Raw genomic sequence first — 16522 nt, forward strand, 5'->3', positions numbered from 1 at the left:
CAGGATGCTAATATCCCTACGAGTCCCTGTGGAAGGCAGGCAGCACTGGCTTGTAAAGCTTTTAGTGATTTCTTTTTCCTCCCCCTGTAAAATTTGCTGCCGGCTCAGGTGGTCTTCATTAGCGTGGAAACTGTGCAACCACTCACCATGACACAAAAGGGAAAAGGTAGAAAAAAATAAGACAAAAATCCACATTAGGAATAGATTTAACACAACAAACTGTGATGTGAAACCCAGCTACGATATCAGTCTCCTTCATGGCATGTGTTTTTGCTGGAACATTCCAGGGCAACAGGGTAACTGGGCAGTGATGTTTTAAATCAGTCTTGACATGTCACTATCCTTTTTAACGTTTCCTCGGTCCCATTCATCACTCACCATGACACTTCATAATAACTGGGAATGTAGGGGTGGACTTGTGTCAAAAAGGCAAAAAGAATCTCTTCTTTTTCACTCTTTGGTGAATCCTCTTCAGAGGCCGTCTACAATGTAAGACGGACAGCCATTATGAATCTCATCATCTAAAAAAAATTATGGATGAACCGGATCAGTTGCAGATGGATATTAGCACTTCATCTTCAGCTTGTGCTATCAGAGAAACGCCAACATAAGCTCTCAGTTCTACTTCCTCCTCTCCCACCTCTCCGTTTTTTCACATCTGTAAGCCATTTCCACTTAAGAGCAGGAGTTGGCCGCCTCCTCCTTCTTGCTTGTATTATTTTAACAGCTGTCAAGTGTTTCCAATCTGAGAGGGCACAGCCTGGCACGCCACACACTGCTATACGGCCCTGCATGGCCTTCTGCAGGAGGCTCTGTGGTGTAGATTGTGTGGTAATTGAGAGTGGTGCACTTTGGGAAAAGCTTCAGATTTTTTTTGATCTCTGGCCACATGACCAGTCCAGGCTAACTCCAGATGGATGCTAAGAAGACTTGGACTGTGTTCCTGGCTGCTCTCTGCAGTGTCCTTTACTCCGCATGGTGATAGGACGTTAGCGCATTAGCTCGGCTGAGTTGCCTGACAAATTGACCATAGGTATATCACTAAACTAACCCTTGGAGCTCTGGCGGCCCGTTACCACGGCCAATCAACCATACGGCAATCAGTAACTGGCCGCAGCTGTGCGAGAATGTGACAGGGAAATGTGACAATAATGCAGTGATGGAGAAAATTATACTCACTGTCCACTGCACCCGCACAGAGGAGGAGGAGAGGATGGTGGGGTTGTGCAGGTGGATCACCACTTCTCCCAACTCCTTTTGGATCTGACGGTGGTCCACGCCCTGACTGGTGGGAAGGATATCTGTGCGGACGAAGACAGCGACCAAAAATGATTGAACTTGTCTGCGACTTAAGAAAATGACATCACATGAATCGGTTTCCTTTATGTCAGCAGCCTTAGATGTGACCGGGACCGTTGTCAGAGTTCACTGCGTGCTTTAAATCCACGGAGATTGACCAATATATCACAAATTTGACGGACTGAATATAGAATGTGATCCTTATAATGCCCCTGTGTCCTTTTTACGAGTTTGGGAACAGCCGGAGAGGACGTTATTCCAGACCTGCAGGATCCTGACACATTCAACTTTTCCTGATCAATGCATCTTCATCCCTTCAACTGAACGTTTACAAGAGCCTGGAGGGACACAAATGGACGTAATCTGGCTTTGTGACAAATAATATTCAACTCTGGGGTCTACCAGCAAACGATAGCATTGTGTTAGCATTAGCAATAGGCTGTGTAATGTAAATGAGTGTTAATGTTGCTGTGCAGACTACCGCTTGATAAATCTAGTCTGAGTCCATGATTTACCAAGCGCTAACCACAAGATCTGCTGCCTGTGGGTTCCCATGTTTCACAGCAGCGATTCACCTCCGTCATCTCTCTGTATCTGTGGGGATCAGGTAAATGCTTTCCTGCTAGCCAACAGCTATCCACCAGCTTCACATTTTTCAGTCGTCTGATTTATGCATTGTCTAGTATATACAGTATGTCTACAGAGGTGAACAGCATCGTTTCCTGCCAGAGGGCGTTACCTTGGTTGTGTGACATCAGCTACCGAAGTGATATAGATCTCAGTTTTTGTCTTTTCAATCTTAATTTGCTGCTTTTTGGCGCTCACTTGAGCAAAGTTATGAGCGTACTTTTTCTGCTATCTGACTCAGTGTCAGTATGAGAAGCCACACTGACACCAAATATCCTATGGGCTACTCCCCAGCATATCAGTTGAAAGGCAGTTTTCACCTTGTGTTTTCACAGCATCAGAGATGGAACTGGGATCACTCAGCCCATAGGCATTGGCTGCCCGTACTAAGAAGAGGTAGACTGCGCTGGGTTTCAAGCCCTTCAGTACAAATGACTCAGTTTTCACATGTTCTGCCAAGGTCTGCCAGCTGCTCCCTGATGCATGACTGTGGACACACAACAGAGGGATTAAAGGTCTCAAAAGTTTCAATAAAGCCACGGAAAACTTTGATTATTTGTGGGTTAAGTTAATTTGATTTACCTGAAGGCCTCAATTATATAGGAGGTGGGTGTGGCTCCAGAATTAAGGTTAGGCTTCCAGGAAAGGGTGACGGAGGTGCGGGTGACGTCAGTGACCTCAGGTTTTGAAGGAGAACTGGGGATCAGGTTTGGATCTGTAGGTCTGTTTGGTTGGACAGGGACTCCAAACTCTTGATGTAGACAGGGGAAAATAATTTATTACGACATCTTCAAAATCCAGAGGTGGGTGAAACATCTTTTCTTTTTTTTTTTATTTATAAGACAGAATAAAAAGACTTGTGGGGGGAAAAACCATAAAATGAGACGCTGTTGGATGAGGCTCACCTTGAACCTCTAAATAGGCTTTCCAAGAGGCCTCTCCACTGGGTGTGGAGGCGATGCAAGTGTAGGTTCCAGTGTCGCCCAGCTGGAGGAGGAGAGATGGAAATATTAATTAAATATCTGTTACAGTTTCCTGAAATGTGGCAGCATCTTTCCTGGTTCCTCTTGCTCTATCTCCCTTCACAGCAGGTAGCTGTCATCGCCTGATAATCTCAACATCATCTCTTTCAAACCAGAAACTGGTGGGGTTTGGGAAGCAGCTGTGAAAGGGCAAGTGACAGACCGTTCCTAGTCAAATGGAAAAGATTTTCACAGGATCATGGACTAATTGGAGACCTTTCTCTATCGCTACCTTCCCCCCCGAGAGCCAAAACATGGAAGTCACTGCCCCGTTCAACAGATGTGGAGACAACCTGCACTGAAGGAATATTATAGCTAAATCTGCGTCTTTCATCGAGCCCTGGATACAAAGTGTGATGGGAAAAGCAGAGTGCACACAAACGGCAGATAACCATCATGTTCGTTTTGTTACAAAGGAAATGACTAAGAGCTCTCATACCTATCTGTCAACAAAAAAAACGAGTCGATTAAATGTACTATTTTAATAAGGGCAAATGTTATCTGCCTCAGATCTGGATCTTCACCAAAATACACACTGAGACACAATACTGCCGTTCATTGCCAGGTTTTTTTCCCCCTCCACTATAAAAGTGCAGTGGTTCATAGGAAAATAGTTAACAGAAAAACCCTTAATCTATAACATAAAACAGCATATCCAGTCCAGTTGACTTAAATTTCCTCAAAATGCACACGACCGTTCAAAAGTTTGGGGTCACTTAGAAATGTCCTTATTTTTGAAGGAAAAGCACTTTTTTCCAATGAATATAACATTAAATTAATCAGAAATACACTCTATATATTGTTAATGTGGTAAACGACTATTCTACTGCAAACGTCTTTTTATGGAATATGTACATAGGTGTATAGAGGCCCATTTCCAGTGTTCTAATGGTACATTGTGTTTGCTAATGGCGTTAGAAGGCTATTGGATGATTAGAAAACCCTTGTGCAATGATGTTAGCACAGCTGAAAAACTGTTTTGTTGGTTCTTGACTATATTTTCTATTCATTTTGCAACTCTTTTGAGGAATAAAATTGTGACTTTTAATGGAAAACACCCAAAAAATTGTATACTTTTGAACGCTAGTGTAACTGAAATCTGCTAACAACAACACATCATAACCCTGCTGGTGATGGTCTAAGGCCTGCTTTCCCACACTGATACATGTTTAAAAATGTATGTGCCGTCAACCGTCATCAAAATCTATGCGTTATAGTAGTAGTTGAGTAATCCTGATGTGGTTTTGTTGGTGATGCATAATAAATGAAAGGTGACCGTGCTAATTTATATGTAAAAAGAGAGAAAATTTATTAATTCACGTCCTCTCAAGGTATGTGCTCTTTGTCTTTCAGGTAGAAAAAAAAAATCTATTATTCTCAATTATAATAGCCCTTATGCAACCTGGATGAATAAAAGAAAAACTGTCTCGCCCGTCAAAAACATCTTCATTAAAATGTTGTCGGGCGAAATGACAATCCCATTAATGTACAGCGCCTGCGGAGTTAACTCGGCTACAGCAGGAGTGCACTGCACGCGTCTCCTCCCAATCACACCGGAGTCTTGTCACCACACGACATGCCAGCATTCATCACAACAGCGCAATCTGACACGACCTCTGACCCCGTGACGCCTTCCTTCGTCTAGAAAACACGTCAGCCCCCCCCCCCCCCCCCTCCACGCTCGCTTCTCTGTGTTCAGCATCAACACCGCGTCCCATCTCTGAGATACAGACACACACACATACATGGAAAATTACATCCAGAACCCAGTGAGGTCTGGTGACTGACAGGAACTACAGACTGTTCGACTTCACAGACTCCGTTTCAAACCAGCGACAACTGACTGACAGCCCACTGAGAGCTGGTCGCTGGCAGCCAACACATGCTTTATTTACCGACCAGCGGGAGTTTTACTTAGCACATGATGGATCTTTAAAGTTTATTTTGAATGACTGAAGACTGGCAGGCAAATTTAAAGTATTGATAAAACGGCTTGAAATAAATCTAGTTCACGCATTCAAGGTCAAATGATAAATGAACTCCAATTGGCACAGGGTGATAAGATGGATGATTTAAAAAGGAAAAAAACACTCACTTTTTTGATTTAGCAGTTTTTTCAATCTTCATATTATGGTGAATTAATCACAGCAACAGTAAACAATAACTTAAAGGTGCCATATGTAAGAATGTGGCCAAAAACATACAAATTCAAAATACAGAGGACTTTTAGGTTTCGTTTTCTGACGTAACTGGCAACCCGTGGTTGCTCGGTAGCTGAGACTCTACTCTGCAATGATTGGTAGACGGCGATAGGTGGCGCCACATGCCAAAAACATGATTTCAAAACATAAACATGATTTGCAGTCTGCAAAATATGTTTTTTAATACAAATATTTTGTCTGTACTGTTGTTGGTGAGTTCAGTTTGTTATGAACATTATTCCTGAGTCTCTGTGACATATTAGGAGGATTTTATGGCCAGTTGCTTTAGATTTATTACATAATGCACCTTTAATATCCCTGGTCTTGTTATTGATAGTTTATAGTGTTCCCTAAAAGAAAACTTAACAAAATGAACACTCAAGTGAGTTTAGTGTGAAGCAGATTGCAATTATTTTGCTGAAGGTAATTGTGACATGAAATGTTCTTATCCTCCCACTTTGAGCTACTGGCTTCTGTGTAGGACAGCTGGCATTTATTTCCCAGAAAATTATGGGACACGCTATTCTTTCAAACAACACACACACAAATATGAAGGCATTATTTATTTTTGCTCTTATTATTCATCTGAAGTTTATCTGCAATACCTCCTCTGCCGCCTCGCTGCGGTGGAGCTAACAGCTAAGCTAACAGGTGAGTCCGCAGATTTGTTTGTTACTTCGCCGTCTATCATATAGAACCTAAAACACTTCCACATACCACATTTTAGATGAATATAAAGCAAAGATATGCTCAGTACGCCCTCTGCTGGATCCCACGGTTTACTTGAGACGGTCTGATGCGCTTCTAGGCCCCACACATATTGAGCTTGCACTAGTTTTTAAGGTTGTACACTACCATTCAAAAGTTTGTATGGTAGTTTGTACGGTGTATCTTAATTTAATGTTATCTAAATATCGAATAAAAAGTGACATGTCTTACCTTTGCATAGCGTATCTGCAGTGCACCCGTGTCCAGCTGCTTGACCCTGGAGTCATGTGTGGACACCAGCACGCCGTCCTTCCTCCACAGGATGGTCGGGGTGGGGTTACTCGATGCCATGCAGCTGAGGACCACCGTGCCGTCCACAGCCACCGTCTGATTGGACGGGCCTTGTCGGATAACCGGCGGCGGTCGGTCTGACACGACTGAGAGAGAGAGGAGGAGGACAGAGATTGAGCGTTTATGTGGAGAAGAGTGAAGGCGTTCGTGCGGCGCGTGACAGCAGGAACAGAGGATTCAGACAATAACATCCAGCTTTTGTGCAAGGAGAAGATACAAAAGGGAAAGAGTGTAGTGGGAATCTGACAAACAGCATGTGGTAATGTAAGCATGTGAGAACTGCACGGGTAGTGGGAGCGGAATTAAATCCAATTTTAAGAAACTGGAAACAATTTTCTAATCATTCAGCAGCAGGAGTCAAACTCAAGCCAAATAAAAGCAGCGTAATTAAAATGAAATGGCCTCAGATACTTCAGTCTTATTCACTGCAGCTCCACCAGATGCCTGGCACTAAGCATATGAACGCTCGAGGCCAGCAATCCCATGACCCATCCCCCAGCCATTAAACACAAAACATGGGAGAAAATGCCCTAAAAAAAAATAAAAAAAAAACATCTACCCAGAACAGACAACGTTATTAGCATGAAGCATGGCTCTTACTCCTGCTCTCTGCCTCACAGCTCATGAACGACGGGCGCTCAACCAGTAAACACAAACAAAGACGTGGAGAAAAAGCATGTTTGACACAAAGAGGAACGCTGTAATGAAGAGAGAAGAAGAAGAAGAAGAAGATACTTTAATTATATACAGTTTTACTTTGCACTCCGTGTGTGATTCATCATGTTCCTTCTTTCGGGCGTCTGCCTCCCTCAGATTATTATTGTTATTCATAGCAATATTGATGACTATCGCTGTCAGCAGCCGCTGATTTACTGGTAAATTACAGTCACCGTGGAGCAATCGAATTAATATGGAACACGGTGGTGAAAAGGCAACACCTAATGATGAATGTATGTGCGCGGAGCTCCTCAGAGCCGCGATCTCCGGGCCCCTTTGTCTTTGCTTTTGTGCGGGGGATGATGCAATTACTAAAACACTGTCAGCATGACCTGTAATTACTAGATCTGCCTGCGGAGAAGAGGTGCCCTCAGAACAGCCTGCTAACTTTAATAACTGTTATTATTATCCAGAGAGTACGGGCAGACGGAGCAAGAGAGGAGGAGAGCGAGTCGGAACATACCACTGCAAGGTCTGAAATGAAGAAGGACGTTTGGAAAAAACCAAGGGATGAATGTAGGTGTGTCATAGACAAAATAATAGCTGCCCAGATCTCTGCGGGATTGGTGGAAACGAAACCAAGGTTAGTCCGCCCGGCTGACAGCGATTGGCTCGTGGAGTAATTAAAGGACCCAATCCAGACCTCACCACACAGCCACAGTCCTCCAACGGTAGACTGCAGCCATTCAGCCATGGAATACCAAAGGAAACATTAGCCAGTGTGAAGCCAGTGAAGCCGAGTACTGAGCCACGGTCTGGGTGCACAGGCACCAGAGTGTCTCTACCTCTGACAGGAACCCACGGAATAGGCCAGACCAAACCTCACAAACCTCAAATTAGATATTAATACGCTCAACTGTAGGTCCACATCATTTCAGATGAAGAGATTCATCCTTATAAGCCAAAGATTATCTCAAATACCGATATTCATCCACTCAGAGTTCCTCTAATTCTCTCTTGAGGCTTCACTGAACGCAGGAACTGTGTTTAAACGAAGGTCCGCTTACCATCGGTGACCTCAAGCAGAGCCTTGGTGATGACACTGCCAGCGATGTTAAGGGCCTGGCAGCTGTAGTATCCCATGTCTGAGCGTTCAGCATCAGTGATAGTCAGATCCCCAGACTGAGACACAGAAAACCGGCTGGACGGTTGAGGAGGTTGATAGGAGAAGAGCAGGTTCTGCGGAGAATAAAAAAAACAGTTGACATCCTTTAGTTTGGACAGGAAAACAATAATTGTACTCCACAATGGCAAAACCACGTTAGCTACCCAGTCAACTGTGACAACAAAATGGTTATTTCCAAAGCCCGTGGCTACGCCGTCACGCTTTCCAAGAGGATAAGGAGCGTTCTGGAATGAAAACTCTTATTTATCATTGTTTATTTTGTTTACCTGACTGCCTTCACGCTGCCAGAAAATGGCTGGCTGTGGGTTTCCAGTGGCCTCGCATTGGAAAGTGACAGTTCTGCCAACTCCAACCACCTGGTTCCTCGGTCTCACCACAAATGCCGGGGGCACTAGAGGACAGCCACGACAACGGTTAGCCATGGGATAGACAAACACGCCACACACGCTATCATTATAGCTGTCATAATAATACAGTTACAAGTGGTCTGTGTCTCTGAGTGTAAGACAAAAGGGATTCTGACTGCAGCTCAGCTGCTCGTAGACTACTGAAAATGACTTCTTATGGATGCTTATAAAACTTCACATTCAGTGTGCTCAGCAGATTAAACAGCGCACATTAAATTCAGAATGTGGGCAAATTAAAGATGTAATGAATGGGGGGGAGAGAGAAGAAGAAAAAAAAAAACCACAAGGCTTACTTCCATGCCCCACATATTAGCATGGGCAAGGGCACCATTAAAATTTACATGGAAATGGGGAATAAATTTGAGCCATCTGTCCAACACTGACACCGTCCAACAGCACAGGCCTCGACCAGGATGCAGAATCCATCTTAATGACAAATTCCATCTCAGACTAAGTGCGGTGTCATAGCCCAATGTCACCCATGCACTTTTACTGTAGACACAAGGTCTCATAATTATGTGTGAGGGAGGGGACACGCCCTGAAAAAAGGACTGTGGATACGTCCTCAAAAGCATTTCCATCCATTTTTATAGACGCTGTGCTGTACATAAATAAAGCAATCTAAAAGCTGTCATTTGAAATACAGACATAATTTGTCCATGAATAAGACGACGGTGCTTGGTAATGCATAATAAGGGGGGGGAAATAATAGAATGAAATGATGCGGCTTTACCTTGGAGGCCCAAGCTGAGCATATTTTTACCCATTAATGTCCCTTTGTCACTGTTGCCCATGACAACAGAAACATGAGTGCTGATTGGAGGGTGGAGAGGTGATGGGAGGAGGATGGAGGAGGGGGGTCTGTGACAGCTTCCTGTCTCTGTCAGGGCGGTGAATAGGTGACGGGTGACATTTCAACTTACCAGACACGACTAAAAAGGGAAACAAAAACACAAACAACAGAAACCAAAGGATGAATAACTGAACAATGAGCAGCGTGACAGTGAGACGAGATAAGGAAAAAAAGTAACAATGAGCACAAATCATGTTGTTATTATGCAGTGAATAAAAGGCATGTCATGTTTCTCCCCCGTCGAGTGAAACCCTGGGGACCGCATGAGGCACATAATTACCATAAGTGACCGGGAATACATCACAATGAAAGTAAACAGAGAGAAAAATATCTGATCAAATATCCTTCTTTGACTCGGGGCTCGTTCCATTGTTCCAGGATGGGAAAAAATGTGATTAAGTGAAACAAAATGACAAACATGCACACAGAGAAACACACGGCAGATGTTTTGTGTCTCGCAACATCATGCTTTGTTTACTCCCCTCCCCTTCCTCCCTCTTTCCAGGTGTTGTGTGACAGCGAAAATCCCTGTTGCCCTTGATAAAGTTTAGAAGTTTCACAGAGATCACAGACGCTCAAACGCAGCTTTGCTAAATGTACACACGGTCCGTAAAAAAAACACAAGGTGAATGTTAACTGTCACTCTTTGGCCATAAATCTCCGCCGGGCCAATCGCTCACCTTATCTAATCTGTGCGCTCCAAAACGGCTCCCTCGGAAATATAAACGCTGTCAGTCAGAGTAATGACCGACCCCTCCCTACGACCCCTCCACCACCCCCCACCCCTGTGTATCACTGGCCTTTTAAAATGCAGATAAGACTCACATCAAACACTCCCAGAAGAAGAAGACGCTCACCACTCGTCTTCCAGATCGTGAGAAACGTATGTACGACACACATCCATTCATGTGACTCTAAGCCTTTAATTAGGTAACCCTAGCTCTCTCTCATGCTGCTGTGATCACAGTTATGGACCTGGAGGGAGACGTGGAACTTAAATCTGACCCTTCTGTGCCTTCAGTCGTGAGGGGGGGGATCGGTCAATAAGCTGATCAGAAGCTGCGGCTAAGCCTCCAGCCCAACAGGAGGCAGGCTACATGACACTGACCACAGCACAGCTATTAATGGACATTTAAGTGGTGCTGCTGCTGGACTGCATGCAGTGGACCTGCTGTGATTAATAGTGAATCCCATTGGGTGAACTGCAGCCTCTCTGAATTTCTATATAAGCTACTGGACACAGAGTGAAATGAGTCGGTCTTACACAATGAGGGTTTTTTTTAAGGGTTGAGTCTAATTAAATGCAGACAGAGATAGAGGATGCAAACCATTGGCTTTGGCACCCGACCAGGTTTTTGTGTATTTATCATCGGCGTAACACTGCACACACACACAGAGAAAAGTACCTCCTCATTTACGCTCTTTTTGGCACCCGTTCCCAATCTCCTTCCAGACCCTTTACATGGCTTATTAGCAAACACCGCTCAAGGGAGTTCCATTCCATTCAAGACCTTGCTGCACATAAATCACGGCTAACGGCAAACTTACTCAGCTGAGAAATAAAAAAAAAAAACAACATAACACGTTGATTTTCCTGAATTCTTTCCAACGTGCTGCGAAACAGTGTGTTTGCATTCCTCTGGTGGACGTCCGCTGGCGAGGTTTAATTAAGAAATAACAAAAATTAATCTGACCACACCAGAACCTGCTCAAAATACTCATGTCTAATTCTTAAATTAGTAGTGTGTAATGTTTAATTAAAAATACATACTGTCTGTACTATCGGCTGTGTTTAGATCCCTTGTTGCCCGGGGACATTTTTGCGTCATGCTAAGGAAGTGAGTCCTTTTACCTCATGTCGGACAGAGAAAAGGCCTATTATTATGGGATGTTTTCCCATTATACTGTGCTTATGGTGCCTTGATTCCCATTCCTCTTAGAAACAACTAAAAAACATCTTATTTCGACAAGTACTTTTTAGTTTTTAACCCTTCTCTGTGCCGTGGGAATATACACAACTCCTTATATGGACATCCTGAGGGTGTGGCTTTAGAAAATGTGTTTTTTTATGTGTTGTTGAGTCAAAGTTATGATTCATTTTATTTCGAGTTTTTAGTAGTGATATAAAGTTGCAAAATTGGTGCAAAAGTCACAAAATGGAGCATTTTTATTTTATTTCGTCCATAAATTCGAGCCAAGTAAACCACATTTCACAAATTCAATCCGATTTTAAGTACTTTTTGCATCAGGTGTGTTTATAAAGTTATATATAAGACACTCTATATTGCACATTTAAAAAAAAAGCAGCTCTGTGTTCTAAGGGTTAATTATTGACATTTGCTTTTATTTTCCATGTTTTACTTACACAGCGCGAGTAAAGTGAGCTCAAGTGTTGAGAGTACAGCACTCGACGGTTAAAAAACCTTGTTGGTAAGTACTCAGAGTTCCATAGACGGGCGACAGAAGCTACATACTGGAACTTTAAATACTTAAGAACAAGGAGGCTGAACAACGCATCGCCACCATCTCGCAAACTCCATCCTCACGGAGCTAACAAGGCGGGATTTTACGATGGAAACCGTAAATAAGAGCGGTGACTTGGCCGATTATATACCGCGTCTTCCATCAATCAATCAGATATTTTTATTTGACACGTTTAAAGGTCTAAAGAAGGCGTAGTGGCCACGCAAACACAACAGTTCACTGATTAGGTGAGTAACGAGAACAGAGCCCCGGGCGCCGTTCAAACACTGTCCACATTATATTCATGTGACACATCCACCACGGAAGTGGTGAAAATCCCCCTCTTTTTGTCCACACAGAGCTGGATTATTCTCATAAACTGTGCAGATCTTTACAGGGAGTTGCTTTAAAGGGACACTATCCTGAATATTGTGCTACTCAGTTACATCACTTACATCACAGAATTGCGTAATATCATGTCTTTCTTTTTTTTAAACAAAAATTCCCTTGGTATAATTCATTTGCACATAAAAGCTCCAGTTCAAAGACTATTTACATTAATCCCACTTAGGCTCATTTTGCGGCGTATTCCCTCTGCCTGAAGTAAACCAGTTAAATGATTTAATTCGGCGACTCGGCTCTTCTTAAGCCATCGTCTTCTCGTGCAGTCGTGCCTTGATGTAGAGTGACAGCTTTACCCGCTAAATCCACACAGGGCTGCACTCTCACCCCCCACAGTAACGTTGTCTTCGCTACCGCAGCAACATCTCACCGCCTAAAGCCGTCTCTTTTTTGCGAGATCGGCCTCTGCTGATCTACAATTACGCGTATTTTCTTTCCTTTCCTGTGTCCGCATCTGTAATTAGAAGCATGTCATTTCCGGGCGTGGGACTGTGGCCTGCTTGTCTTTAATTAGCCCCGGACTGTTCAGTGCCCACAGCTTCCCTGGCCTACTCTCCTCGGCTCCTGGTATGAGGAGTTCAAGGAACTTTGAAGGCTCAGAAAGGTTTAACAGGGACAGTGAGACACGACTGTCCTCTTACACTCGGAGAAAAATCCCCCAGCGTTTGTCCTTTAAACTCTTCTTCTTTGCTCGACTGTAATCGCTTTATGTGCTTTCACTTACAGCTCTCTAATTCTTATGCCATAGGAGCTGAGAGGCGTAATATATGTGAAAAAAGAGGGTCAGGGCTTTGATTATGCATGCAGGCCACGGGGAACTGCCCTGAGGTTAAGACATTTCATTTCCACTGAGGATGAAAGGAGGCGCAAACATTTCAAATATGATTCTAAGCCAGGAGAACAGCTTATTGAACCCGGCTCGTCAATGCCGTTCCTCTTTCATTAACTAAGCTTTCATCAGGGAGCGAGGAAGAGCTAAAACGGCCAATCAGAGACGTGGATATATATCGACGCGCGTATTGGCAGGTGTGCCTAATCTCGCTCCTTCAATCTAAGGATCGCCGAGAAAATCAAGAAATAATTGCCGAGGGTAACCATGTGAGGATGAAGTGTCTGTGTTTGCAGGTTGGGTGGGGGGAGGGGGGGTGGTCCAGTAATAGAATTGCCTTGTCTCTTTATATCTCTGCGAGGTTGACATCTATAGAGTGACATTAATATGGCTGACCTCACCACATAAACCCCCCGCTGTCCCCTTCACCACAATCATCCACAGACGCCACCAACTCCAACCTATTCCCTGTCCCTCCAACCAATCCCCATCTTCCATGCCGTTAGCCCCCTCCTCCTCCTTCCTTCCTTCCTTTCTTCTCTCACCCGACTCCCAACATACGTATTAGTTTGCCGTTAAATGGCCCCTGTGTTCCCCCTGACTCTCAGGAGAGTTTGGGGTTTTGATCCCAGCCCCCAGTTTCCTCTGAAAGGGCTCTTTCTGAATGTTCATACTCTGTGACCGGCTGCTTTATATTCCAACTGTGTTAATAAGACGTCCAACGGCGAGCACCACAGGAGACGCGGAGATATTCCGTAGGTGCACAAACTAGTACCAGTCTAGAAACGTGAGGGAAGACGGAGCCTCTGGAGAAATGCCACTTGTGCAGGGCAAATGAAATCAATTGCTGTCGAGCTCCCATGTGCACAGCTCTACGGCTAATATGGATTTTTGTGTTTTGGTTTTTATTAGAAATCAATCAGCTAATTGAGAGAGAATAGTAGAAGGCGATGACCATATAGTGCTCGAGCTGAAGGCTATTACTGCAGTGCAGCTGGGCACAAATTGCATTGAATTTGCAACGGCTGTTCACGGAGCTGTAAACCAATTATACTTCACGAGAGGAGAGTTTTTCAACGTCTTACCGTGGACGGTGAGCGTGGCCGACGCCTCCGCCTTGCCCACCAAGTTCTCCGCCACGCAGGTGTACGAGCCGACGTCAGCCGAGACCAGACGGTGGATCTTCAGGGTGTGGTCCTCGCGGATCTCAAATCTGGATCAAAACAGGGGTGAGGTTCAGGTCTCGCTCAAGTGTAAGATAAGTGAAGGAGTCTACGAGCGATACACATACCTTCCTTTGGGCAGGTCGCCGTCGTCTTTCCTCCAGCGTACGGTGGGCACCGGGTCACCACGAGCCTCACATCTGAACTCCACGCTCTGCTGCACCAACACCACTTGGCTGCTCGGGCGACGGACAAAACTGGGACGCTCTGCAAAGATTAAAAAACGGCACAGATGATGGTCAAAGTTTAAATTAAACAGTGGAATATAGTACAGCTTGATTAAAGAGCTTAACTGTAATGATATTTTGAGGGATCCAGAACTTAAATGTAGGTTTATAGACTCTAGGGTTGTGAGAAGGCACTTTTTTAAAGGGCTAGATTTACTATAAGGGCTGACAATGGCTCAACACATACATATTTAGGCTACTTGCTGATTGATTATTTAAAACGCCGCAAGCGGGTCAACAGACTCTGAGCATATGGAAATAGCCAGAATGTAAATTTACAAAAAAAAACAAATGTAGGTCAGACACAGAGCAATTTCCTGTCCAGGCAATTGACGAGAATAGCTGTAACATTTTAATACAATCATGTCTCGACTCTCAACCAGTGTTTTCTCAAAGTTTTTAAACGGAGGACCCACTTTTGAACGATAACAAACCGCCGCGACCCAATTTAGATTATAAATCATGACATGAGCATATCTGTTTACTAGATAAAGACGACTGGAAACATATCAGCAAAATCATCTTTAGTCAAAAGTAAAATAAATCTGAATTCATTGTTGCTACTGTACAGGGTTATAATTATAAATGGCACAGAAAATGATACAGAGATTAAATAAAGCCCTGTTGAACAGGATCACTTCAGTTATTATGTCCTAGAATTGCTTGAAAGCTTGAAAAATAATCATTCTGTGGACAGATTCCTTCAGTCTCAAAAAACTAACCTGGGTGGTTGATGATTAACCCGAGTTTCTGGGTTGTGTTACGCACTCATACGGACAAACACAAAAGCCACAAGCTGGCCTGGTTTCAGCCCTGACAGTATTATTTCAGTGCAATTATTTATCTTTACAAAACTGCCTTTGTTGTTGTTCCCTGTGACAGATTATTACAGGTCTCCGAGGAGACGGGGGGGCGGAGGAAGTGAAAAAAGGGCTGGTGATAAAATCAGGAGTCTGGACATGCTCTCTGCTTGGCACGCTGGGAAATATCAGAGTCAGAGGTCACTCATGGTGAAATGGGGTGCAGCTGGTGAAAGGAGAAAAGCTGCCGGGGTCAGCGTTTGGACTTCGCAGTAAGGTGTGAGATTGGCGGTCACCTCACACTCTATCTGATAAAGGTCAGCGACACCATTTAGCTCCTCGGGAGATAGACAATCAAAGCCCGGCATCTGGATTCTGTTTGTTGTCTACAAATAGATGAAATGTGTGGACAGAAAGTCAAGTGGATGACAGGCAAAGACGCTCATTTACCAAGCACTGTAAGCTCGGCGATCTCGCTCTCTCGTTCTCCGACCATGTTTGTGCCGACGCACACGTACTTCCCCGCGTCACTTTTCCGAGCGTTTGTGATCATCAGCTTCCCTCCACGTATCTGAGGGAACAGAAGAGAGAAAACAACATCAGTATTAGAGGCAGGGAGACACTGGGAAGGCCTGGTGTTGACACAGCGATAGAAAAAAAAAAGCATTGCTCAAACAACACCTACACATCTCCTGATTGCTTTCATGAAAGTCTGAACATATTTACTGTGAGTTACAACACGATCGTAAAATACGATGCACAAACACACGGTGGTGATCATTTGTATTTCTTTATTGCTCCGAGCAGAAGTGCCAAATTATAACAGAATATTTCAGGAGAATCTTTGATGTCGACACTGAACAATGATTTATCCATAATAGCTAACAGGTAGCGCATCTATTACCACAAGGTGGCAGCAGCAGAAGACTTGTGCTTCGTAGAGTGTAGAGTCAAAGCTATACCAAGGATTGTCCAGGACCAATCCCCTCATATTTTTTTTTTTTTTGAACAAGGTCTTTTTATTTAAGACTTTCACAACACATAAAACACACTTACAATACAAACAATAACTAATCCCTAATCACCACCCACCCACCCACCCACCCACCAAACCTGTACCACGAAATCAAAATACAGTCATTATGCATATTTGTTGACAAGGCAAAAATAATAAATAAATAAAAATGAATAAGAAAAAACACATGTACCAACACAAATAGGAGAATCTGTATTATAGAGCCAAATTTTCTGTTTCCATTTGCTCCAC

At 43.8% G+C, this 16522-nt stretch overlaps 1 protein-coding gene across 1 annotated transcript in view; it reads right to left on the bottom strand.

The window, feature by feature from the left end:
- robo1 (roundabout, axon guidance receptor, homolog 1) overlaps positions 1 to 16522 on the bottom strand; it is a gene marked incomplete at its 5' end in the record, with an annotated part of 252027 nt that overhangs the window by 28022 nt on the left and 207483 nt on the right. The window contains 10 exons of the mRNA XM_083886423.1: positions 1180 to 1301; positions 2247 to 2413; positions 2509 to 2677; positions 2832 to 2913; positions 6089 to 6294; positions 7933 to 8104; positions 8318 to 8442; positions 14091 to 14218; positions 14297 to 14435; positions 15706 to 15826. Of these exons, the coding sequence (XP_083742549.1) occupies positions 1180 to 1301; positions 2247 to 2413; positions 2509 to 2677; positions 2832 to 2913; positions 6089 to 6294; positions 7933 to 8104; positions 8318 to 8442; positions 14091 to 14218; positions 14297 to 14435; positions 15706 to 15826 (1431 nt within the window). The remainder of the gene's footprint in view (positions 1 to 1179; positions 1302 to 2246; positions 2414 to 2508; positions 2678 to 2831; positions 2914 to 6088; positions 6295 to 7932; positions 8105 to 8317; positions 8443 to 14090; positions 14219 to 14296; positions 14436 to 15705; positions 15827 to 16522) is intronic.

Source organism: Microchirus variegatus, assembly GCF_963457635.1.
Source record: "Microchirus variegatus genome assembly, chromosome: 3".
Lineage (NCBI taxonomy): Eukaryota > Metazoa > Chordata > Actinopteri > Pleuronectiformes > Soleidae > Microchirus > Microchirus variegatus.